This window comes from Choloepus didactylus, chromosome 8 (assembly GCF_015220235.1).
Source record: "Choloepus didactylus isolate mChoDid1 chromosome 8, mChoDid1.pri, whole genome shotgun sequence".
Classification (NCBI taxonomy): domain Eukaryota; kingdom Metazoa; phylum Chordata; class Mammalia; order Pilosa; family Megalonychidae; genus Choloepus; species Choloepus didactylus.
In genome coordinates, this window is record NC_051314.1 from 83,588,025 (window position 1) to 83,614,472 (window position 26,448).

The window sequence follows — 26,448 nt, forward strand, 5'->3', positions numbered from 1 at the left end:
TAAATGAACTGTATGCATTCGGAAGATCTAGGCCATCTGTAGAAGTAAAAAGGAGAATGGTTGGTAAACGGGGGTGATGTAGAGGGAACTTTAAAGGCCAGGCTGTGGAATCTGAATTTTTATTTATTGGATCCACTATTGGTTCCTGAGTAAAGGAGACATAGATGATAGAGATTTGAGGAAGTCATTCCTAGTAGCTACAGAGACCTAGAGAGACTACAAGCCAGAAGGCTGTCACATGCATGAGTTGGTAAGGGTCCAGATTAGGCTATAAGCTCAAACTTGAGCATGCACAACAAGCTCTTGGGGGGGCGTGTATGTTAACAATGCATATCTCCTTGGCCTCACCTGAAGAGATCCTGATTCAATAGATCTGGTGCCGGGCCTGGGACTCTGCCTTTTTTAATAAGTATGACTTGGGTGATTGTGATGCAGGTGGTCCTCAGACCACACTTTTAGAAACACTGGGTGGGTTATAGAAATGGAAAGGAAGGGGCAGACCTTAGAAATACTATGAAGAAAGATAGATGAAGAAAGACGCATTTAAGACATAGCCAATATTTGTTGGGAGTGGAGAAAAAAGAGATGGAAAAGACTCCAAAGTTACAGGTTCCATGGGATCAGACAGGCAGAGGGATTGAGGCAAAGGGGAAACTGGAAAGGTGCCATTGGGGGGCAGAAATAACAAAGCTGATTTTGCCATGTGCTTAGGTATCTGTAGGCAGTCCTGGGGAGATGTCCTTGAGACAGCTGAGAATAGGAGACTAGAGAAAGGGTGGTGAGGCCAGGGCTGGAAATGTCAATCACCCTCTGTATCACTAGGCAACATTCACTAAAGGAGTGAAAGGACTGGGAGGATTAGGACCAAAAAAAGGTGGGTGGGAACGGAGAATGGGAGGGATTAAAGAAACATTCCAGTGGCTATTTTTATAGGCCAAATGAAAGAATAGGGTGGCTATGGCTGGTTCAGAGGCAGGAGAGTGGGAACCTTCTACTGTGGCAGAAAAGGTTAGAGAACTAATGCAGACCAGCTTGAAGGATCATCTGAGCTTGCCTTCTTCCAGCTCTCCTTGCTCTGCACTCACAAGTGGGATTTGGAAGTCTGATCTATAACTTTAATGTCCATATGAATCACCTGGAGGTTTTGCTAAAAATGCAGATTCTGAGCCAGTAGAGCTGGTGTGAGGCCTGAGATACTGCATTTCTAACCCACTTCCAGGTGATCTTGTTGCTGCTAGTCCTCAGATCACACTTTGAGAAACAAGGTGTTAAAATCTCTGTGGGTGAATGTTCTATATACAGAAGGAGAAAACAGGCTGACAGATCAGAGTACAGCAAGAAAGTGAGCTGCCATCTATACAAATTAAATAGAACCCTAAGATGGTATGGATAAGTGGTTCACAACGGGGGGCAATTTTGTCCCTCAGGGGATATCTGGCAATACCTGGAGACATTTTTGGTTGTCATAACTTGGGGGAGGTAGCGTGGTGGGGAGGTGTGCTACTGGCACCTAGCAGGTAGAGGCCAGGGATGCTGCAAAATAACCTACAATGCACAGAATTGCACCTCCCGCCCCATCTCTTCACCCCAACAAAGAATTATCTGGCTCAAAATGTCAACAGTGCCAAGGTTGAGAAATCCTGTTTTAGATAAAGGAAACTTTTTATAGTAGAAAGAGCAGAGACTTTGGTGTCAGGAAGATCTAGGTTCAGATACCAGCTCTGCTATTTTGAGTTTTGTTTGTTTAACTATGAACAAGAGTTGGCAGGTTGTAGGGGTTATGACAGAGTAGGCACTCTATAAATATCAATCTCCTCTTCTTCATTTGTATCTTAGTATTCCTGAGCCAAGAAAGAATAAAAACAAACATAGCCATGGAAGGTTCTAGAAGGACCAAGCAGATTGGGCTTCTGGGTCAAGGGTAGGATGTTCAGGGTAAAGAGCAAAAAGGTCTACAAATTAGTACTAACCACCAAGTTGCCAATAACCATGACCATCATAAAGACTATGAGGCACATGGCCTGGCCTGCCACCTCCATGCAGTCCCACATGGTCTCGATCCACTCCCCGCATAATACTCGAAAGACAATGAGGAAGGAATGAAAAAAGTCATGCATGTGCCAGCGAGGGAGTTCACAGTCCTGGTTGATCTTGCAGACACACTCTTTGTAGTTCTTTCCAAAGAGCTGCATCCCCACTACAGCAAAGATGAAGACAATAATGGCCAGCACCAGGGTCAGGTTGCCCAGGGCACCCACTGAATTTCCAATAATCTTGATCAGCATGTTCAGGGTGGGCCAGGATTTGGCCAATTTGAAGACTCGGAGCTAAGAAAGGAAAACACCCAAACAAAAACCAAATGATATTCAATTCATTTTCTTACCAAATGGCTAAAATAAAAACACATAAAATTAATAAGATCGGTTTAAATTTACTGAGCACCCTTGAGAAATTCCCAGGACTTTCTAACAACAGCATTAGACTACAAAGGGAGAAACTGAGGCACAGATGAGTAAAAACTAATTAATTTCACAGTAAGTGACAGATTTAGAACAAGGAACCAAGAATACTATCTCTAGTCCCATGTATTAGTCCCCAAGTCAATCAAATCATTGACAATAGAAAAATACCATTTTCTATTGATTTTTTCCCCTTGACTTCTCAAGGGACATGCCAAGGAATGCGAATTTGTAGGGAACCAAAAGACCAGGGTAAGGACATAAAGCATGTCTCTCTAAAAAAGCAAGCATTAAAACATTCTGAATAATTTCCCTTATTGCTTGCCAATATTGATCAGTGGCTAAAATGAAACTTTGTAATGTGCTTGGCCTAACTTGGAGGCAAAGGTATAATTCCCAAATAGGGGAAGGTCCGCATATATAAATGTCTTATAGAAAGGGACTATACTGATGGTAATTCAGAGGACAGAACTTATAGTACCTGTCAATCATGCAATTTCCATATTCTGTAATGAACTGATTGATAAAGTCCTGGCTAACAGTCTAAGAATTCTAATGCATAAAGCCCACGGTAGCTTGGTCAATGGAACAGTAATGAGATCATCATTAGATGTCTTAAATTGACAGATAGCTAAACATAATGTAATAGGCAATTTGGTAAAAGGCAACAGCATTAATTTGAACATTATTTTCCTATTGAATCTATAAGACCTATTGGGTCTTATCTGAGAGTTCAAGGCTTACCAAGTGTTGCTCTATATGTTTATCTGGGCCACTCACATTTTTTTCCATTCTGCTTTTAGTTTATTAAGAATCCTGTTGAGAATATAAGAGAATATCCCTTCTCTTGTCCTCTAGATAATATGAAATATTTACAAAAAGTTTACTGTGGGTTGGATCCTGTCCAAAGAGTAGTAAGCAAAGGTTCCAGAAATGTGGCAGTTGTTATTTTTGACTTGAACCAAGTGAACTCTCTACTTTATAAAAGTTTCACTCAATTACAATTCTCTTTCTTAGATCTGCTAAATATCCCAATGAAAGAGCCTTAAATCCTTTCAGTTCCAAGTATTTTGATATTTTCCCAACAAGGAGAGAAAAACCTAAGCCAGTTCTGATGCCAGAGAAGCAGTCGTGAGTTTTGTCTGAATGGGATACCCCCAAGGTAACTCAGCTTCTCAAAGGACTTAATCAGGATGCCTACTGTTTCTGGGCAGCTATTTTGAGGACATCATTATTCTTTCAGAAAGTCAAGTTAGTAACTTAAATATTAACTTCTTCAAAAACATTAATTAAAAACCCTTCTTGGCTAATGATACGGAAAACAAAGCCAATGTTCACAACTAATTTCAATACAATTTTTTAAAACATTATTTATCCTCCTTTTCTGGAAGGGGCCACCCTGATATAAGAAATCAGAAAAGTCATTTTTGAGCAAAGAGAAATTCTGGTCATTTCAGGGAGATGTTCAGATAAAGAAATAGGTTTACCTAGCAAACCCAAATTAGACCTCAGTAATAGACCGCAGGAAGCCTTCCTCTTCATCTTTTAGATTAAACATTATTTTCTGAGGAATTTCCTAAAATTAATTTTAGTAACTAAGCCAAATAACTAGCCAACTGGCACTGGGAGTAGAAGAAAGCTGAAGATTTTTTCATCATCAAATTAACTTATATAAAATCCTCTCTAGTAGCTTCAAGATAGGAAATGTAAAAAGAAATTGGAGAAATATGGAATACCAATCGGAACGATCGCAGCACCGAAAGCCCCTCCACGTCTGCTAGCCCCAGTTCCATTAAACTGAGGGAGACAATAAATCCGTCAAAAATGTTCCAACCTTCTTGGAAATAATAGTAGGGATCCATGGCTATGAGCTTCAGGAACATTTCTGCTGTGAAAATTCCAGTGAAAACCTAAAGAGGGAGAGGCAGGAGATAAGAAAAAGAATAACAGAAAAGAAAATGCTTTTATTATTACCTTTGACTACAACATGTCCAAGAAGGCAAAAGAGCCAGCCTTGGTTAAATTCTGCAATTAAGGACGTTGCTACTCAATATCCCGTGACTACCCCAACAACCACATGATGCAGGAAAATCTTATTTTCCTCTTGAATGAAGTCCCCAGCCCCAATGCTCCCATATTTGTTGGCAAAACCCCACTCAATTCACATTGGTCAAGAGTGCAGTTAAAAAATGTTCTAAGTAATGGCAATACCACCCAAGGTGACTCCTTCTAAAGGATCGGCAATCATTTGAATGTGATGCTTGGAATGTTTCCTTAACAAATCACCTGTTATAATTACATTTGAAAAATACAATATTATTCCTAATTTGACATTATGTGTCATATCGAACCTAGATATATGCTTCGGGATTTCTTCTTTTATATCGTAAAAGCAATAGAGTATTGCCAAAAGTGTAAACAATGGAGGAGAAAACATCCATAATCTCACCATTTTGCATACAGTTATCATTTTTATGTATTCCCATTCTGAGTTTTTTTAAATGCATATATATTTTGACAGAGTTGTAAAACATAGAGTACATAATATCTTGGGTCTAATTTTCCACTTATCATGACTCTATCCATGTTGATACACAGTCTTTCTAATTCCCTTTTTAATGCTTGTATAAAACTCTCTTATAAATAAATATCCTGGAAGAATTTTCTTATTGCTTTAGCCTTTGGTGCTTCCTTTTCATTTCTCAATATGATAATCAATTATGTAATAAATATTTTTACATTTGTAGCTTACTGAGCACAAGTTGGAGATCTTTCCTATCCTTCCTATGTTACCCATCTCCCACTTTTCTGCCTGAGGGAGCACCTTGGGCTTCTCAATGCCTTCTGAGTCCTGCAGGCCTTATAACACACAAAGAGCATTAAGAAAGTAAAATCCTATGAATGCCAGTGTTGACAGCAAGATCAAATTCCTCATTCTAGATTAACCATGTAACATGAGACTTTTAACTGAATATTATGTTTTTAGGGAAGAGGACTTTAATGTAATAGATTTAAAACTGTCATAAAAAGTTAGTTAGTACTTGCTACTAATTACCAAACTAGTTACCAACTTTATACATAACAGAGTTCACAGAAAACTTTGAAGGTAAGGTCTGAGGAAAGAATTAAAAATAGTCAAAAATCCTGAAATAAACAATAGATGCTGTTTGAAAGTATACTGAATTAATAGATAGCAATAAAAAACAGAATGACATGATGGAAATACATCAAAATGGATTTAGTGGGCTATTCATGTTTGATGCCCATATACTTTTCTGTGATTTCCCACTTTTCTAAATCAAAGACATAGTGTTCTAAAACTGAAAAAAAATTCCCTGAAGAGATCCAATTATGAAAAACCAAGGTTCATAGGGCAAGTCAAGCATCTACAGATATAACTTCCCTCTGAGCAAGCTCAGGGAAAGCAGGGACAGCTAATCAATTCCTGACCTACAAACCCATCAAAAGTTTCTCCACAAAGCAAGGTTAGCCCATTTAATGTACAATGCACACTAAGCAGAGATTGTGTTTGTTATCCGATTGGTTCTTGGTGAGCACAAAGGAAGTGCTCAATAATAAGCACTGGACAACTGACCATGGAATACATACACTATGGGAACTCTGGTTCATAAGAGAAAACCAGCAATGACCCAGTTATATGGTGGTGCCTGTCAACGGGATGAACGGCTTCCAGATGTGTGGTAGGAAATGCCTGTGACAGTCATCAACCATGTTGTTTCAACATGTGGTATGCTGCTATCAGCTGGGGTGGGGGTCAAGATAAATTTGTAAATATTAGTTGTGTGAAAAAATTATTCTTTTAAATATCAAGAAGAGCAGATTTCAGGTTTTCTCTGTGATGCCATGCTTATTTGCACTCTGATATGCTTTTTGAAGAGCAGAAGTGGTAGAATTAGAAGCAACTGTGTATAAGTGCTGCTCCTGTGAATGTCAACCAAATATTCACCTAAGAATTTATGTTCTAATGCAGCTGTTCTCAAAGTGTAGTTCAGGGTCCCCAGGGTCCCTAAAGTCCTCCCTTTTCAACTGTTTATTTGCTTGAGGCCAAGATTTCCTTCTATATTTCAACCAAAAAAAAAAAAAATTCAAGAGATTGAATGCAGAAGTAGAAAAGAGAAAACAGTTGTATTCTATTAAGCCAGACATTAGAGAGATTTGCAAAATGCCAAACAATGCCATTTTTCTCACTATTTTTTTTCTTGGAAAATATAAATTTTACCCCATAAAATGCTATTAATGTTAATTTTGCAATGGGTGTATTATTGTGATTTTAATAAATAAATGAATAGTTGAAAATTTTCTTATATTATGAACATGGTCAATACTAATATCTAACCCACATAAATAAAAGGTCTTTAGCACTTTTTAAGAGTATCAAGGGATTCCAACACCGAAAGTTTGAGAACCACTGTTCTAATGGGCTGTTCTGAACTCACAGCATTATTGTCCAGGTTAGGCAAGTCCCTGGGCACAGGCCTGACACTTGCAATGCCAGGTTACCAAGTAAAGGCTTACAGTATCCTAAGATTGGGGTATTTCACTTGGGGCTTGCTCTGGACTTTGGGAAGGGCTGGGGAGAAGTGGCATTCCTCCTTCTGCCATAAATGCATTTGCAGACAAAGTTAAGGCTCACTGGGAGGTGACTGGGGCCTTTCATGCTCCTCTCTTTTTACTCAGAAGGGGGCTAATTAGCCTCTGTTCTGTGGCAGACCCTCCCTTGAAGTTAATGAGATTGAATTTAACAAGCATTCACTAAAGCCCTACCCGTACCACAATGGAGACAGGAAATAAAAAACAATGAAAAAGAATGGCTGCTTAGGAACTTGATCACCAGGACATAGGGTGACCAACTCTTCCCGGTTTGCCTGGGACTTCCTTGGTGTTAAAACAGAAAATTCTATATCCCAGGAACCTCCTCAGACCTACGGAAATTGGGACGCTTGGTTACTCAACCAGGAGGAATCAGGTACAAAAACTAAAACACATGTGCTAAGTATTATAAAGAGGTATGCAAAGGGTCTACAGGGGCATGGACAAAAGAAAAACTAAAATGTGAAAATAAGAAAGTTGAAAGAAAGAAGAAAGTCAAGAAATGTTAACATTCATGTGTGTTTGGTGGAGGAGGAAAATAATTTTCTGCTTTTTTTTCTTTGCTTAGGATCTTGGAAATTAAACCTACATCTCAGGTAAATCCCTTGCCATTCCTTCCACACCTCCGGTTCCAGTTTGAATGTATTATGTCCCCCAAATGCCATTATCTTTCATGTAATCTTGTATGGGCAGACCTATCAGTGTTAATTAGATTGTAATTCTTTGAGTGTTTCCATGGAGATGTGCCCCATCCAACTGTGGGTGATGACTCTGATTGGATAATTTCCATGGAGGTGTTGGCCCACCCATTGGGTGGGTCTGAATTAAATTACTGGCACACTATATAAGATCAGACAGAAGGAGCGAGCTTGCTACAGCTGAGAGGGACACTTTGAAGAAAGCATAGGAGCAGCTGATAAGAGACAGTTTGAAGATGGCCGTTGAAAGCAGACTCTTGCTCTGGAGAAGCTAAGAGAGGACAAACAACCCAAGAGCAACTAAGAGTGACATTTTTGAGGAACTGCAGCCTAGAGAGGAACGTCCTGGGAGAAAGCCATTTTGAAATCAGAACTTTGGAGCAGACACCAGCCACATGCCTTCCCAGCTAACAGAGGTTTTCCGGACACCATTGGCCATCCTCCAGTGAAGGTACCCGATTGCTGATGTGTTATCTTGGACACTTTATGGCCTTAAGACTGTAACTGTGTAACCAAATAAACCCCATTTTATAAAAGCCAATCCATCTCTGGTATTTTGCATTCTGGCAGCATTAGCAAACTAGAACACCTCCCCAAACAATGTAATCCTAAAGCTGTTAGGTAGGTGTCCACATGGAGGGGTGCTCTAGTGCCAGGCACTGGAGCCCGAGCAAGGCATCTGTGTAGGGGACGGTCCAGTCATGATGGCAGAGCCCCAGCAGGGTGAGGAGGGTGTTTGGGTAGGAGTGCTAGCCAGCACAGAGAGTTTAACCCCAAGTGGGATGGGAAGGGTATCCACACTGGAGAGGATGAGGGACCTGGAAGAGACAATCAGAGCTCAAGCAGGGAGAAGACAGCTGGTGAAGACGTCAGAGCCCGAGAGGCATTAGGAAGATGTCCACACAGAGTGATGGGTATCGGAGGATGTCCCAGCAGGGGAGTGGCCTGGCATTGGGAGTTAGCCATTGAGTTAGGCAAGGAGAAGTTACAGGTAAAAGCACAGCCTGGTGTAGGGATGAGGACAGTGTCCATGTAGAGGGGTAGCATGGAGTAAGAGTCAGAGCCTGGGCAGGGGGAGAATGGGTGGCCTGGCATGGGGTGTCAGAGACTAAGCAGGATGAAGAGAACTCCCATGTTGGGGGAAAGAAAGGGGGTGGTGTTGGTAGTAAAGAGGGTGCCCACACAGGGGGAAGGCCCATTATGGAGCAGCATAGTTCCAGCAGGATGAGGAAAAAACAAGGATGTGTGGGGTGGCTTGGCACGTGACATCGGAGCCTGACAGTGTGATGCAGGTGTCCCCATGGAGAACAGGGCTGGTGTGGACACTGGAGCCCAAGCAGGGCACAGAGGGCATCCACGTGTATGGGGGTGGGGTGGGGGAGGCAGAGCCTAAACGGGTGAAGAGGGTTTCCACATTGCGGGAGGGAGCAGTGGCTACGTAATTAAGTAAGTAAATATATTAAAGATAACGGCAACATAGGTTTTTCACTGTTGGGGAAGGAGTCAAAATATAGAAAAGGAGAACACTAGAATGAATCCTGGAGTGCTAAATTAGAATTGGAGGTCAAGAGCATGAATTCATGGTTTTCAGTATATATAGCTAGCTCAATATATACAGCCAGCCCTCGACTGAGAAGACATGTGAGCAGCGATACTCAGATAGTAGTATGCATACCTAGAGCCCAGATCTTGACTTTTAAATACCATTTTCCACTAAAAGAACTAGGACTTCTTGAGATATGGCTAATTCCAGGCCTGGGGCAAGAAAAACACAAAATTAGCCTAGAACAGCTTGTGAGACTAGAAGGCAAGGAAGGGATGGGACAGGTCAAAAGGACACAGAAGCCAGTTTGAAGGGACTACCACTAGCCAAATCAGAAACAGTTCAAACATCAAAATTAATGTTAGTAATGGATTATAATCCACCGGATAAAATAAAAAACCACGAGTCCATACTGATATAAAGAAAGAAAGAAATGGAAAGTTCAAGGAAGAACAGGAAATTTAGACTGTTTGAAAGTGCCTCTCCCACAAATACTTACAAATTATAAAGGAAAAAAGAGTAACTTCACAGGGGAGAACCTGGCAGACACCTCCTTAATCATGTGATAAAGTGAACATCACCAGTAACAGGACAAATGGAAATCATGTGCCATTTTGTAGACTAATGAGAAGACAGCCTTCTTCTATGATATTCCTGCCAAAGATGCATAACTCAAATTGAGGAACATTCTACAAAATAATTGGCTTGTAATATTCAAAATTATCAAGGTCATGAAGGTCAAGGAAAGACTGAAGAACCCTTCCACACTGAAGATAAAAGAGATGGAAACAGCATCCTTTGTTATAAAGGATATTATTGGGATTACCAGAAAAACTTAAAATGGGGCCTGAAAATTAGATTGTACCAATGTTACTTTTCTGATGTTGACAGCTTTACTATGGTTATGTACTTGTTTGTAAAAAAAACACACTAAAGTATTTGGGGGTAATGGAGTTATGTTAGCAACACACTCTCAAAAAAAAAGTTTTTTATACTGTACTTGAAACTTTTCTGCAAGACTGAAGTTATTAAAAAAAAAAAAACATCTCATTTAAACTCAGTGTTGTATTCAACCAGTTGCAAAAAACCTAAGAAAGGAATCATTACATTTATTTATTAAGTAATACAAATTAGTATGAGTCACATAGTTTCCCTGGTCTTCAATTTCCTCTAAAAACATGGGGATGGGACCAACTGATCTTTAAGTTTCCTTCTATTATTATTTTCTTTTGTAGGGAGAGTGGAAGAGGTGGGGATCTTCAATTTACAGAAGACTGCTCTCACCTTCCCTCAAAAACATTTGCCTGTCCTATGGACAAACAAAATTTAATTCACTGTTGGAAAAGCCACCCTCACATTCTAATCATAAGGCAAAGCCATAGTCTTTATTTTGCAAGTTAGTCAATCACACTTTTTTCCATCTTCTGATTTTCAGGTTCAGCGAAAGGCCCTATTCAAATCTCCAAAACTTTGAAAGTTCTCCTACTGAATTATATTTACACAGTTCCTAAAATTTGCACTTTTAACTATTCCTAAAACTTCCGTATGGGTTCTCATTTTATTCTCCCACTATCCATGACATGGTACTAAAGCCATTTTATAGATGCAAAACATTTCTGAACAGAAATCAATGGCTTATTTAAGGGTAAGCTATATCTAACAGGAGCCAAAACGCAAATCTTCTGACTTCAAGTTCTGTGTTCTTTCTGTCTCATTTAGCACTTGTGTGGTCTGGCAGCAAAGTGTATCTTTGTCTCTGATATCGTCCAGGTAACACTCTGATGGAAGTTTCCTTGGGGTCCAGCATATATCCACCTGCATTACTTGGTACCTCTTCTCAATGAATAACATTTCTGAATTAATAAAGCCAAAAATAGAAATTCTCATTTAAAACTCCAAGCCAGTTCCTCCGTTCCCATTTTCTTCTCCGTTTCTCAACTCCCAGACCTAAGCACCATTCTTGACTTCTTTTCCTTTACCTCCACATCCACTCCACTGGCCAGTTCAGTGTTCTGAACCACTACCCACACTCTATCCCTATTGCTAATTGTACATTTACTCTCCCCTTGAAAACTCTGGCCACCAGAATGCTTTCTTATTTTAAAAACTGGTCCTGGGCTGGCTTGCCTCCTGGAGTCCCTGAGTATTAGCTGGCCTACCTTTTATTCCCTCCTTTTTCCTCATTGATGGTTCTGAGGAAAGTCTTCTGAATGCTCAAAACTTTAACACAGGGGCTACCCTAACTTTCTGTAGGTTTTTAAGAACGGGAAAAACATTACTTTTTGGACTGGTCTGAGGGAAGACCAGTTGGTGGTAGGTGAAAAGGCCTCAAAACCCCTTGGAAATAAAGGACTGATTCTGTAAAAAGTAAGGACAGATAAAGACTGCGAGCAAAACAAAACACTACAAGGAAAAGGACAAGAGCAATAACATCATCAAGTTGTATTTCTCATTACTTAATCTTTGGCTAATAAAATAAAGCTTATATCTGCTTGATATCCACAGGCACTGTTCAGAAGCAGTCAGCAGATTTTCCTGAACAGCCTGTGGGAGAGCCCTGTTTCAAGACGACGAATATTTCATAGCAACGAGCCTGAAGCATGTTGCCAACTCCAGACATGGAGACTGGAAAGATCACAGAATCACCTTGGATGTATGCCAGGGAACACAACAGCCTATAAGGCTTAACCAGAAAAAGGATTTCTTTTGCCATGTGGGTTTTCAGAATCAAGACTAAAAATGATATTATAATACTTGCATAAGAGTATCAGGACTTAAGGTAGAAACTCTTGAGTGTGTATGTGTGTGTGTGAAATACTGGGCAGAAATCATGCTGAAATTAAATAGTCAATGGTAACAAGCTAGATCTGAATGTGCCTAAGGTGCAACTCCTAAGGGAAAATAAGGCCCAGGTGACCTAGAGGATTTTTCCAACAGATTCTTTGCTCTCTATTAAAATCTAATCAACTCCTGATTTTTGTACTAAAGAAGTAAAATAGATAATCCCCAAATCAAAACTACGTAACTTTAGAATACACTGTGTAATCTACTTTTTAAAACTGAACACTTATCTTCTAAATAATATAATAAATTAAATATATGACTTAAGCTAACATTAAAATAAATTTGGCACAGATCAACTGATGGCAGAAACTGGATGATAGCCCAGAAGTTGGACTGGAGGGGGATATCAGCCAAAAATGAAAAACTTCCCATAAATAGTCCCCATATGGATAATTAAGATCTGACAGTACAAGCAAATTTATAGTTATATTTAATGCACTAAAAGAGCTCCTCTATTTTGTGGTGGTTGTTACTGAAGGTGAAAGGGGAAGTGATTTGCTGGAGCAATGCAGGAATCAACATGAGAAACAGAACGAGAAAAAATCCAGAAGTCCTTTGGCTCAGATTGTTGAAATCAACCCCCTGTACCAATCCTCCTATTTTGTCACCATGGTTGGTTTTCTGCCAGTAGCTCCTAAATGATGTCTTCAAAGTTCTGCAGAAAGAGGAAACTGCCTAGGGATCACCAGAGTGAGCAGAAGCAGCTGGGGCCATGGCATCTGTGGAAGCGTTTATCTTTCAATTAACTATTACTTTCTTTTCAACTAGACCCCAGCTTTCAGTACCAGAAAAAGATGCCCTACAGGAAAAACATGTTTAAATCATAAAATCAGGAGACTGGGCTCTATCTTACCAGATTTCCTACAGTCAAGACGTGTTCAAATTCTGGTGTCATAGGATGGTGCTCCATTGCCATAAACAGTGTATTCAGGACAATGCAGATGGTGATGGCTAAGTCCACAAAAGGGTCCATAACTATCAAGTTCACGATCTCTTTCAGCTTTATCCAGTAGGGGTGACACTCCCAGATGAGGAAAGTGTTGGCAAATTTATACCAGCATGGTGGGCACTTTCTTTGAGACTCTTCCAGCTCTGTAGTAAGGAAAAAACAAAGATGACCCCTCAATCACAGAAAACAGGGGATATGCTCATAATCCTCATTGGGTCCTTATCACTGTTATTAACATGAGAATAAAGACTGCTTGTGTGCTGACATTCCCCTTCTCTTTAAGGTAGAGAGGAGGCATGATTAATACAAGGTCCCTTCTTTGTTAATAATAATCTAGTTACACACACAATGCAAGCTATCAGTTTTGGGTATATAGCACAGTGGCAGAGGGCTGGGGATCTGGAGTCTGACTCCCTGGGTCAACTGGCTTCAACACATAAGTTGTGTGATCTCAGACAAGGCACTTGACTTCTCCATGCCTTAGGTGCCTCACCTATAAAACTGGGTCCCTACTTTATAGATGATAGGATGAGTTTAAGGATTACATGAGGTGATGCATATAAAGCAGCCAGTGTGGTACCTGGCACAAGGTAAATGCTCAATAAATTATAGGTACTGTCCTATTATATTGTATAATTTATTATTACCAGAGAAGCAGTCAAAAGCACAGACTCAAAAGCTAGACATACATGTTTCAAATATCAGTTCAGACACTTGCTAACTGTGGGAACTTGAGTATGTTACTTCAATTTCTGTGAGAATTAAATGAGCTAAAATATACATAAAGTGCCTCTGAATACCCTAGCATATCTAGTACTATAGAAGTGTTGGTATTATTATTTTCAGCAGCAGAACCAACATCAACCAAGCCGCCATGTGCAAAATATTTCAAGTTCTCAAAAGAACTACAAGTCACTGTCTCCACCTCCAATGGGTTTATAATTTAGTTAGGAAATAAGGCACATTCCTTTCCTCCTTTCTCCCTTCCTCTTTCTCCATCTCTCCTTTTTATCTCTTCATTTTTCCTTCTCTTTGGCTCTTTTGCCCCTTCCTACTTTTACCACTTCCTTCTCTCCTTCTCCATCTCCTTCCTTCTTTCCTCCATTGGTCTTTTTCTTCCTTTCTTTTTCTCTTTTTCCTTTGAATTCTCCCCTTTGGCCTGCCTGTCTGTTTCTTTCTTTTAGCAGTAGAACCTATATTTTCAAACAAGATCTATGTAACCTCTCAATATGTAAAACAGTTAAACCAGGAGCTGTTCTGATGACAGAGGCCTACGGGCTTTGAGCCCGGTCAATCGACTTCCTCCTTCCCTGAGGTATTTCCCCAGAATCCTAGGACTCTGATAAATACAGAATGAGGATTTCTAAGAATTATTAGATGCTATAGTAGAGAGCCATTCAGCGGGCAGTTATAACAATTAAGGCATGAGGCCCTACCCAACAAATCTTTCCTCAAATTATGTATAAAATATAATAGCTAGGACTACAAAATTCCAAGCACCTGCAACTAAGAGGACGTTAAGAGATGTAACTTTGCAAACCAGTTGGGATGATAATCCTTAGATTTGGATCTAAAGGTATGGATATAAAAGCATCCTTCCCCCTGCCTGATTCTGCTGACAAAATCAAATAATTGAGAGAGTAAAAAAAAGTTGTCCAATATTTCACCAAGAATAAGATGGCTGCCTTAAATTAGTCTATTTTCCTTTATTCCAACCAGCTGGATGGTGCTCATGGTGATGGCTTTATTCTAGAGGAGGTGGTTTTGGTTAGATTTCTGATTGGCTCCTTGGTTGCTAAGAAAATGGTTGCCTTGGTTTTCAAATTTAAGGGCTACAGTAAGCGCCACGTGGGAGTCTGTGTGGGAAAGGAAGTCTGCGAAGAAAATTTGCTTTGGCTTCCTCCTCAGAGAACTCCCTCCCTTCCCAAGGTAAATTTAGTTTTCTTCCCAAAACAGAAAATGAAAAGGTTCTCTTATTTCCATAAGTTCTTATAGTACATATTTGGAAATTTGGTTCCATTCCTTTTTATATCTCCTCCCTTCTCCAAATGTCTGCTTGCCGGCACATGGAGGCTGAAGCAGTGACTGTTCACATCTCTGACAGGTGACACAATTGTAATGCTTTACAATGAAGTAGGCTTCAAGTCTTTGCCAGTGAGAGGGGTTTCCCTACCCTATGAGCACCAAGAGGATTCCTACAAGGAACTAGAGATCTTATCCACATTTACTGAGACGGATGATCCTCAGAATAATCTTCTCTGTTCCCTAAAAAATAAAAAAAAACTTTGGAGCTTTAAGAGCTAGAAAAGACCCATCAGGTGAACAAAGAGGTTTATAAGGTGACTCACAACCTTGCAAACTGTCACTGGCCTCCTATGCCTGGAATGCTTGAATATTTGGTCTGGGGGAATGGGTTAACATATGGATTTCTACTTCCTTCTCTCCTCTCTATCTCCTTCCTTCTTCCCTCTGTTGGTCTTTTTCTTCCTCTGTTTTTCTCTCTTTCCTTTGTATTCTCCCCTCTGGCCTGCCAGTCTGTTTCTGTCTTTCTTTTAGCAGCAGAACCCATATTTTCAAACCAGATGTCCAAAGGCTTGTGGGGTTTCCTTTACTTTGCTCCTGGACATGTGCAGAGAGGTTACTGTCAGTCTCAACTTCATGGGTACAGGCAATTATTTTTAGAGATGGCTTCATAATTCCACCAAGACGGTTGCATAGGTGGACCACACAGTTTTTGAAGGTGGGGTTTCTCTCAATTTAATTCAACAACTTTTAAGCACCAATAATGTTTCAGGCACAGGGGATACTATGATGAACAAAAGCCTCACCCTCATTGAGCTTACAGCCTCAAGGGAAAGGCAGATACCGCAAAAGTAACTGTACAGACACTTTATGTTGGGTAGTTGAATAAAGAATGAATAAATAAATAGTGACAGCAACAGCTATGGCCAGTTATGTGCACAGATAATTCCAAGTACCATCACTCCTTCCTCATTCTTTACTTAACCAACTCTCTCCCCTTCTCTCACAGTTCTACTGTTTTGAGAAAAAGTGAGACTATACTCCTCTTTGCCTACAACAGTCCACCCCAGCCCTCTGTTAACCCCCCCAGACCTTGTGTCTGTGTTAGCTGTGAATTTTGCTGAGCTCATAGGATCCTGGTGAGCATATCTATAAACAGGATAGTAGGGTTGAGGCAGAACAGACAGGATTTTATTATTATTTGCAGGATTCTGGAATTCTCCACTGTGATTTCTAAACTATTAGGTAGGCAGGAGCCTGTTTTTTCTTGGTTTTAAGTAATAATTATTTTAATTTTGGGGTTAAAACAAAGTCAGAGTTTCCTAACTGAAAATACAGGAAGCGGAAACAATTAACATTCAATGCTGGCTTTTAATGTCATAGCATGCAAGAAATACCAAGGGACCAATGGTTAATCAGGAATGGATCTTTCTTAAGGTCCTTTAATTCCCTCCCATATTATTCAGCTCTAGCAATTCACTGCTCTCTGCTTATAGCAGTTTTATCTCATCAGTTCTGACAAAGCAAACCAAATACTAGGAGAGGGGATATGACTGACTGAGCAGGAAATATACTGGCTTTGTGGACTTTAGGGCTTAGAAAAGGGGAAAAGAGCTGGAATAGCTTCTTATTCATGAACACAATTACAGCTCTCTCTCTCTCTCTTCTAAGCCACCCTTACATCTATTTCTTTCATGTGTGTGTTGGTGAGTAGAGGGTAGAGAATGAGTAGAGCAGAACAGAAAGAGAAAGAAGAGGACAAGAAAAAGAGGAAGTAAAGGGAATAAAAAGACAATGGCTTGCATCCACCTCACCAGAGGGATGGAAATGCTAAGGCCTTCAAAAGGAAACCTACAATACCAACACTCCCTACCTTTCTCAGCATGGTGAAGTTCAGTTTGACATTTTTTAAGCATTCGCTTTTGCCAGACCCTGTGACAGCCCATTATAAATAATAAACAAATAATTGTTACATTGCATCTACAGTTCTTCTGTTTTGATGTCTCTGCCAATAATAAAACATGCCTGTTGGAGGTTGTTTGTTTTCTTCATCAATTGCCACAGACCCTCAGAGAAATTGTCTTGGTCTCCAAGTGAATAATAAAAGTAGCCAACGTTCTTAAGCGAGTGTGTCTTTAGCTTGGATTCTTACAATCTGCATTTATTTCCCTGTAGTGTCAATGTGTAAGCTACAAAGCTTAAAAATGTCCCATTAGACAATAGTTGCAATGGAAATGAAAGAAATTAGCAGTTAATAGTGGTCGTTCAGGTATCTGAATGTAGGTAGTTCAATATTCTTTTTATTTAATACGTTCTTGAAATGAGCCTAACTATAGTTTAACTCCTTGCACATATGTGGGGATATAAACACCCTAGGGGAGTTCTTTTCTAGGGATTCTCCCTCCACTGCAAGCCCCCACCCCCAAAAAACATACACACGTGTACACAAGCACATAGTAGAAGTGGTATTGGGCCTTAAATGACTCAAAAAAAAACACACTTGTCCCAAGGATAGTACGATATCTTGAGTCTCCTTATCTCAGGGACTCTGATTATTGTTGGGTTAGCTTGGGTGGGCAACCTGAGTCCTCAAGAACAGCCTGGATCTACAATGAACAACTGAGCTAAATCAACATCAATCAAATAAAGAAGTTTCATGCAAGGCCCTACCCTGATCAAGATGGCAGAGTTCGATGGTTCTGGGCTCCATCCCCCAACAGAAGCTTTGAATGACCAGTAAGAACTGGAAGAAACATCTTTCTAAAAACTCCAGAAAACAGTTAAAGGATTGCAGTAATAGGAAAAGGGTCAAATCAAGAAAAAGGCCACTGAAAAGCATTAGGATCTTGTGGTGCACTGACTGGCCCTTCCTCCACTCCTCAATGGTTCAGCGCAGTGCTTGCCTGCGCTCCCAGTGCAGATATCTGGTCCTGGTTCCAGAGGTAGCACAGTAACCCTCACACACATGCATGTATGTCTGCCCCAATCTGTCTGGTCATGGCCTGATGGATTCGCTGTCCCAGAACTTGCCCTGAATGTAGATGGTGGCACACTGAGCACTTCTACAGAACACTGTGGGAGAGCAGTCAAGTCATGCTGCCCGGGGCAAAGGATTGCTGGCTGTAAGACACACAGTGCAGTGCTGGGGACTTTTAGGAATCTATTTCCTAGGGAAGACAGAGAGGATGTGTAAACAGGGGAATACCTTTGGCCACACACACATGCCTAAGACAAGAAACAGGCTCAGAAAGGATCAGGGAGGCCCCTTTGCTTTGGCCTGGAGATATTCTCCCAAAGTCACTATGTGGATGATCCCTGAAGGAGAACACTCACACAGGTCAATCTTCAAAGGCTGGGAAAGGTGTTTTCTTTCTTTCCTTCCTCTAGTATTTTTTGTTGTTGTTGTTAGCTCCTGTCATTCAAGGATAGCTCTGTCATAACACTAGCTGTTTACAAGCTTAAGCAACAGATACCTCAGATTCTAAATTCCAGTGATAACACACTAAAATATCTAAACGCCCAGGTTTCAACAAAAGATGAAAAAATATACAAGAAACAGGAAGCAAAGGAAAAGATTAAAACATTAGAAATAATCAATGAGGAGGATCAGACCTGGGTCATTCCAGAAAAAGACTTAAAAAAAAAGGGCCTAAATATGCTCAAAGAGCTAAAGGAAAACATGGACAAAGAACTAAAGGAAATCAGGAAAACAAAACCCAAAGAGAATATCAGTAGAGAGGTGGAAATTATGAAAAGGACCTAAACAGAGCTGAAGACCACAGTAATAGAAATTAAAAATTCCCTAGAGGGGTTCAACAGCAGATTAGAGCTAGCAGAAGAAAGAATCAGTGAACTTGAAGATAAGACAATTGAAATCATTCAGTATGAGGAACAGAAAGAGGAAAGAACGAAGAAAAGTGAACAGAGCCTGAGGAACCTGTGGGATACAATCAAATCTATCAACATATGCATTGTGGAAGTCCCAGAAGGAAAAGAAAGAGAGAAAGGGGCAGAGAGAATATGCAAAGAAATAATGGTTTAAATTTCCCAAATTTAATGAAAGACATGAATATACAAATCCAAGATGCTCAATGAACTCCAGATAAACCTGAAATATATTCACAACACACCATGTTCTAATCAGACTGTCACATGCCAAAGATAAATAAAGAATTCTGAAACCTACAAGAGAAGCAATATGTCACATACAAGGAAGCCTCAATAAGATTAAGAACCAATTTTTCATTGGAAACCACAGAGGCAAGAAGGCAGTGGCAAGACATATTTAAAGTGCTGAAAGCAAAAAAACTGCCAACCCCAAATTCCGTACCAAGTAAAATTCTTTCAAAAATGAGGTAGAGATTAAGACATTCCCAGATAAACAAAAGCTGCTAGACTGGCCCTACAAGAAATGCTAAAGGGAGTTCTGCAGGATGAAAGGAAAGGACACTGGACAACTGACTGAAGCCACATGAAATAAAGATCTCTTGTAAAGAAAATGACTGTCTTTTTGGTTTATAACTCCACTTCTTACCTCGCAGAGGAACAAAAAGGCAAATGCATAAAATGAAATGGTAAATTAATGGTTTTGGACTCATAATGTATAAATAAGTAATTTGTGTCAAGAACTGCACAGAGGCGGAGAGACAGAAAATAAGTAATTTGTGTCAAGAACTGCACAGAGGCGGAGAGACAGAGGGTTACAGGAACATAGTTTATATATGCTATAGAATCTAAGGTGGTATCAGAGCAAATGAGATTATTATTGATTTAAGATGTTAAGTTTAAGCCCATGGTAACCACAAAGAAAATATCAGAGAATATGAAAACTCACAGAGACAGAAAGTAGAGTACAGGTTACTAGGCATAGTAGGCAGGGCCAATGGGGAGATAATGCAAAATAAGTGTAGGGTTTCTGTTTGGGGTGAAAGGAAAGATAGTAATGGAAAGTGGTAAGGGTACTGTAACCTTGTAAATGTGATTAATTTCACTGAATGTTATGCTTGGGAGGATCTGGGATAGAAAGATTTATTTTATATATATGTTTCCACAGTTTAAAAAAAAGAAAGAGAAACTAAAGAGATAATGACAAATGCAATACTTGACACTAGATGGGACTGAAGAATGGAAAAGAGGCTCAAAAGGACATTTTTGGGATATAAAAAAAATTGGAATATAGAATGTAAGCTTTAAATCAATGTAAAATTTCTTGAACGGGGTAACTGCACTTAAGTGATTACATAAGTGAATATCCTTATTCACAGGAAATGTACATGAAATACTTGTATTCAAGGAACAGGATATATGCAACCACTCTCATATGTTCAGAAAATAGACAAATAGATGATAGTATGATATGGCAAAGATGGCAAAATGTTAAAATTTTTGGATCTGGGTTTCTGGGAAGGTGGAGGTATGTTGGAGTTCTCTGTATGGGGTTTATATTATTTTTGCAACTCTCCTGTAGGTTTGAAATTATTTCAAAACAAAAAGTTAAATAAAAAAGAAGATTCATGCAGAATCAATCAGAATATTGTGAGAGAAAACCTAGTCACTGAATTTACCTCCAAAGAAAGCACGAAGAGCACGGAATACAGACCACAATTAGACAGAAAGCTTCTGCTGATATTTGCTAGGGGAAATGTTGTGTAATGGAAAATCCCCAGATATCCCTCAGCATGCCAGGCTGTGCCATGGAGGAACCACCCGATACAGAGACTTCAGGCACTGACAACTCACATTACTGCAGACATGCTATGAATCAACAGTGGCCGCTCTTTCCCTGTGGCACAGAGGGCGCAAAGTAAGAGGGGCTTCAGCTTACCTATTCATACATCAAATGTATTTATGGATATGTGGGAGTGTTTGAAGAGAGGCAGAATTAGGTGTACTCAAAATGCACAGTACGTTCTTCTGTAAGGGAAAACCAAAAGGGCTGTAGGTGCATTAAAAAGAAAAAGAGAGGAGGCTATGTTTTGGGGTAGAGGACATGAGGGGGATTCCTTGCTCGGTATCTTTCTAGTTCTTCAGTCTGTATTATCCTTAATGCTTCACAAGACCCCAAAGGCTCCTCATGCTGATTATGACACACTTCTTGAGAGCAATCTAGTTCACTCTTATGTCATTTCTTTAGTCTTCTTTCCCATCTGTATACAATGCTGGCAGTAGTTTTGAAGTCCTTACGTGATCTTCAGCATGCAGGTTCAGGAATAGAATTTGGAATGCTGTTTTCTATAACCAGTAGACTCCATTCTTAAAGCTCAGAGACAAGTTTTTTTTTTTTTCAAAACTCAGACCAACAGACATTATATTTATCATTCAAAGTACATATTTGTATCTCAGCTGCTTGGACTGACGTCACAGGGCACATACCTTCTACTAGTGTATTTGTGACAACACTCAAGATACTGTTGATTCTGTCCTTTCGTCCATAGGAGGCCAGCTGCTCCATAGAAACTAAGAGAGATCCAGGGACTTTCTTCTTAATTTCCACCTCCATTGTAGCCTGAAAAAAATAGCAAATAGAGTGAATAAAGTCTTGTAAACCTAAGGCTGGGTCTTACTGGATAGACATTCCAGGGAGTCAGAAAGAACATATGACCTTCATTACATTTTTTACTTTGATCCTACAATCCTATTCACTTCAAGAAGTAGAATGAAGCATGTTGGCCATGGATCATTCTTAGTTCTGTGGATAACAAGACTGAATCCCTTAATGGTAGTTTGTGCAAATCTAAGATGAGCCCAAGAATCTGGTTGGGACCCAAATACTTCAAGGAGAAAGACTAGATTCCCTAGAGGCACTGCCAAAAGAAGTGGACCCTGAGTTTTCCTATCCTACTCTCATACCCACAGTGTTTGGCTAGAACTGGACCATATGATAAAATGTCAGATCCACCTCTACTTGAAATTTCATTAAGAGCCAAGTCCCTGAACCCAATGGCTATTACAGATGCTATTTCCTTCACGTGTAGGAGAATCGTCATTCTACCAACTGCTCCTTCTAAACATCAACCCTGGGCTTAACTGAATCCTGGCAAGTCAAAGTCCTACACCAAACCCATATTTAACCCATAAAAATTTCAAAAGGGCAAGGTAAACATCTATGATGCAATATATTTCAATTAACAAAATCTAACCACTTGAAGCAGAAACACATATGATATTCTAAAAGTTGCCATCAAAGCAAAATCATATCACTTACAATGTTTAAATTCCCAACCAAACAAAAATGCCACAAAACATTATCAGGTTGTTATACAAAATAACTGTCACATGCTCCAGTCTGGGCAACACTGGATCATAGCAAAGGGCTTCTGAATGTTCCTTGCCTGTGATTTTTGTGCCAACCTGAATATTCTGCATCAGATCAGGTTTAATTAAGTGGCTTGAAATCTAGTTCTCTAGTAACAAAGTCAGCCACAGTAACCATGTCATCCATGGCTGTCTCTTCCATGGTGAAGGTACGAGGGCAGAGACATGAGGCCAAAACCTTAGCAGACATTACCCCTCAAAGGACAGAGAAGAAACACATTTGTACAAGGCTAGAGAGGCAAATGTGTTCTAGTTTGCTAATGCTGCTGGAATGCAAAACATCAGAAATGGATTGGCTTTCATAAAGGGATTTATTTGGTTACAAAGTTATAGTCTTAAGGCCATAAAGTGTTCAAAGTAAGTCATCAACAGTCAGGTACCTTCACTGGAGGATGGCCAATGGTGTTCGGAAAACCTCTGTTAGCTGGGAAGGCACGTGGTTGGCGTCTGCTCCAAAGTTCTGGTTTCAAAATGGTTTTCTCCCAGGATGTTCCTCTCTAGGCTGCAGTTCCTCAAAAATGTCACTCTTAGTTGCTCTTGGGGTGTTTGTCCTCTCTTAGCTTCTCTGGAGCAAGAGTCTGCTTTCAACAGCCATTTTCAAACTGTCTTTCATCTGCAGCTACTCTCTCAGCTTCTGTGTATTCTTCAGTGTCCCTCTTGGCTGTGGAAAGCTTGCTCCTTCTGTCTGAGCTTATATAGTGCTCTAGTGAACTAATCAAGGCCATGCTGAAAAGGCAGAGCCACACCTCCATGGAAATTATCCAGTGAAAGATCTTGCCCACCGTTCAGTGACCACATCTCCATGGAAACATCCAATCAAAAGTCTGCAACCCAATCAACAGCAATATGTTTTCTGCCCACACAAGACTGCATCAAAGATAATGGCGTTTTGGGGAACATAATACATCCAAACCAGCACATTCCACCCCCTGGACCCCAAAATGACATGATCTTTCCAGATACAAAATACATTCATCCCATCACAGTATCACAGAAACTTAAATTATTTCAGTAACAATAGTTAAGTACAAGATCCCATCAAAATCAATTACAGGTGTGGTCTGTACTAAGGCATAATTCCCCTCTAGCTGTGGACCTGTGAAACTCAGAACAAGGTATGTACTTCCAATATACAAAGGAGGGACAGTCATAGGGTAAACATTCCTATTGCCATAAGTAGAAACTGAAAGGAAAACAGGGTTCACAGGACCAAAACAGTTTCTAAAACCCTCAGGGCAAACCATTAGATTTCAAAGTCTGAGAGTCATTTACAGAAGGATGTTTTATCCTTGGGGCTTGAGAGAGTGGCCTTCTCTCACTTTCCAAAGGCTTATCCGGCAGCCTTTTTCTCTCCAAATGCTGTGGTGAGTGCTCCAACATATCCACACATTGGGGAGACCACCTATTCAACCCCACCCTCCTCAAACATTGGGGCAGCACCCACATTCTCTTCCGTCTCCAGAGCACATGATGAACCCCTTCAGAACAGTGGGCTGGCAGCCAGGCTCTCCCCAGTCCCCTGGGATCGTGCTCCACCCTCTCAGGCCTGAGGTGGCAACACTTTTCCTGAACATCAAGGTGGAAGGCCCACCCTTGACTTCCGCAGCAAACTCACCCTTTCCATGCATGTTGGCCATTCCACTCTCCCAGCCCAAGACCTCTTGACTCCAGACTTCAACCTCCATGGCTCTGTCTTTGAAGAAATTTTTCCTTCAATTTTTTTCCTGTCTGTCCCCTCCAGTCCAGACCAGCAGTGGCTCCATCTATAGAGATCTTACAAAAATTCTGTTGGCTTCACATGAAGCACACAGGGGTCAAAACCATCAGACAATAGGACTTTCCACAAATCCTTTCTGGATTTGTACTGAAATGGCGGTCAGGTTCCACGTTTGGTTAAATCTTCACATGGGGCTGTAACTTCTGGGGTTCCACCCCTGGAAGCTCAGAGTTTTCCAGGCCATCAATTTCTGGTTTCTTTTAAACCAAGAGTTCAGTTCTCAGCTTATCTCTGTCTTCTTGCATTTTACTATAAGCTGCAAGGAAAAGCCATGCTATATTTACAACTTTTAGTTTTGAAATCTCATCAGCCAAGTATCCCAGCTCGTCGCCTTCAAATTCTTCCTTCCATCCGACACCAGGACTCAATTTTGCCAAATTCTCTGCCACTTTAAAACAAGGATCACTTCTCTTCCAGTTCACAACAACACATTCATCATTTCTGCTCAAGTCCTCTTCAGAAGTATTCTGAGAGTCCATATTTCCACAAACAGTCTCTTCAAAGCAGTTTAGGCCTTTTCTATCAAGCTCCTCACATTCTTCCAGAATCTTCCCCTTATCCATTTAAAAAGTCATTCCAACATGTTTGGTATTTGCAAACTCAGCAGCACCAGCACTCCACTCCTGGTACCAAAATCTGTTCTGCTTTGCTAATGCTGCAGGAATGCAAAACACCAGAAATGTATTGGCTTTTATAAAGGGGGTTTATTTGCTTACACAGTTACAGTCTTAAGGTCATAAAGTGTTCAAGGTAAGTCATCAACAATCGGGTACCTTCACTGGAGGATGGCCAGTGGTGTCCAGAAAACCTCTGTTAGCTGGGAAGGCATGTGGCTGGCATCTGCTCCAAAGTAGTGGTTTCAAAATGGCTTTCTCCCATGATGTTCCTCTCCAGGCTGCAGTTCCTCAAAAATGTCACTCTTAGTTGCTCTTGGGGTGTTTGTCCCCTCTTAGCTTCTCCAGAGCAAGAGTTGGCTTTCAACAGCCATCTTCAAACAGTCTCTCATCTGCAGCTACTCTCTCAGCTTCTGTGCATTCTTCAAAGTGTCCCTCTTGGCTGTGGAAAGCTTGCTCCTTCTGTCTGAGCTTATATAGTGCTCTAGTGAACTAATGAAGGCCCACGCTGAAAGGGCAGAGCCACACCTCCATAGAAATTATCCAGTGAAAGATCTTGCCCACAGTTCAGTGATCACATCTCCACAGAAACATTCAATCAAAAGTCTACAACCCAATCAACAGCAATATGTTTCCTGCCCACACAAGACTGCATCAAAGATAATGGTGTTTTGGGGAACATAATACATCCAAACCAGCACAATATGCCTGGTTAGTACTGTCTGAAAAGAAAATAATTATCTTTGAGGTGCTATATCAGTAAGTCCCTCTGTCCCTAGACATGGTTAAATTTTAAGAACTGTATAGAAGAAATTTCCCGGCAGATTACAAGATTTATTCTATCAAAGTGTTTCATCAAACTCTCACTGATTCAGACATTTGGTTCACCTCAGGGTTTTGCTTGTTTGTTTTGAAGATCTACTTAAGAAATGGAAAGGAAAAATGACTATTTCCTTGGGCCTGCCAGGCTCCATTACTCTACAAACATCTATATTTGTAATAATGGCTTGTTAACCATTAACTCAGGTCTCTTTTTGCTGCCATTCCCAGACTGATATTCATGACATGTAATAAATCAGATTAAACTACTCTATTTTGAAGATGACAGCCATCTAAAAATGAACATAGAAAGCTCTATTCAATAAACATTCTTATTTCTGGCATTGTCTTGATCCCAAAGTTTTACTGAGCTTCCCTTCTGCAAATCTACAGCACATGGTAGATAATTTTCATAATGCTATCCTCCAAAGTACTGTAAGACCTGACAGATCAGCTGCTTCATAAAAGAAGTAATTACATTTAATATGGCTAACATATGCTGTATTCCAGGCCTGTTGGACCTAACAATACATAAAGTCTTCACTCTAATAACATTAACCTTGAAAAATAAAATTAATGCTGTTGTAAAAGACCTGGTAAAATTGTTAAATTATCATTTGGTGATCCCTATTTGAAAGCTAAAATAATTTTTAGCTTGGATTTACAAAAATTCACATAAATTAAAGAAAAAATTACTCCAAAACTTAATATCAAGACAAAAACAATTATTTATCTCTTTCTACATAAATAAAAGTAATAATGGCAGGGATATGTGAAGACAACTTCTATAACATTCAA

The 26,448-nt window shown here is 40.1% G+C and overlaps 1 protein-coding gene across 5 annotated transcripts in view; it reads right to left on the minus strand.

Moving 5' to 3' along the window:
* SCN8A (sodium voltage-gated channel alpha subunit 8) overlaps nt 1-26,448 on the minus strand; it is a 207,284-nt gene that overhangs the window by 43,039 nt on the left and 137,797 nt on the right. For all 5 annotated transcript variants that reach the window (XM_037845330.1, XM_037845326.1, XM_037845327.1 and 2 more), the window contains 4 exons: nt 21,499-21,631; nt 13,009-13,247; nt 4,196-4,369; nt 1,971-2,327 (listed from right to left, as the gene is read on the minus strand). In XM_037845330.1, the coding sequence (XP_037701258.1) occupies nt 1,971-2,327; nt 4,196-4,369; nt 13,009-13,247; nt 21,499-21,631 (903 nt within the window). The remainder of the gene's footprint in view (nt 1-1,970; nt 2,328-4,195; nt 4,370-13,008; nt 13,248-21,498; nt 21,632-26,448) is intronic.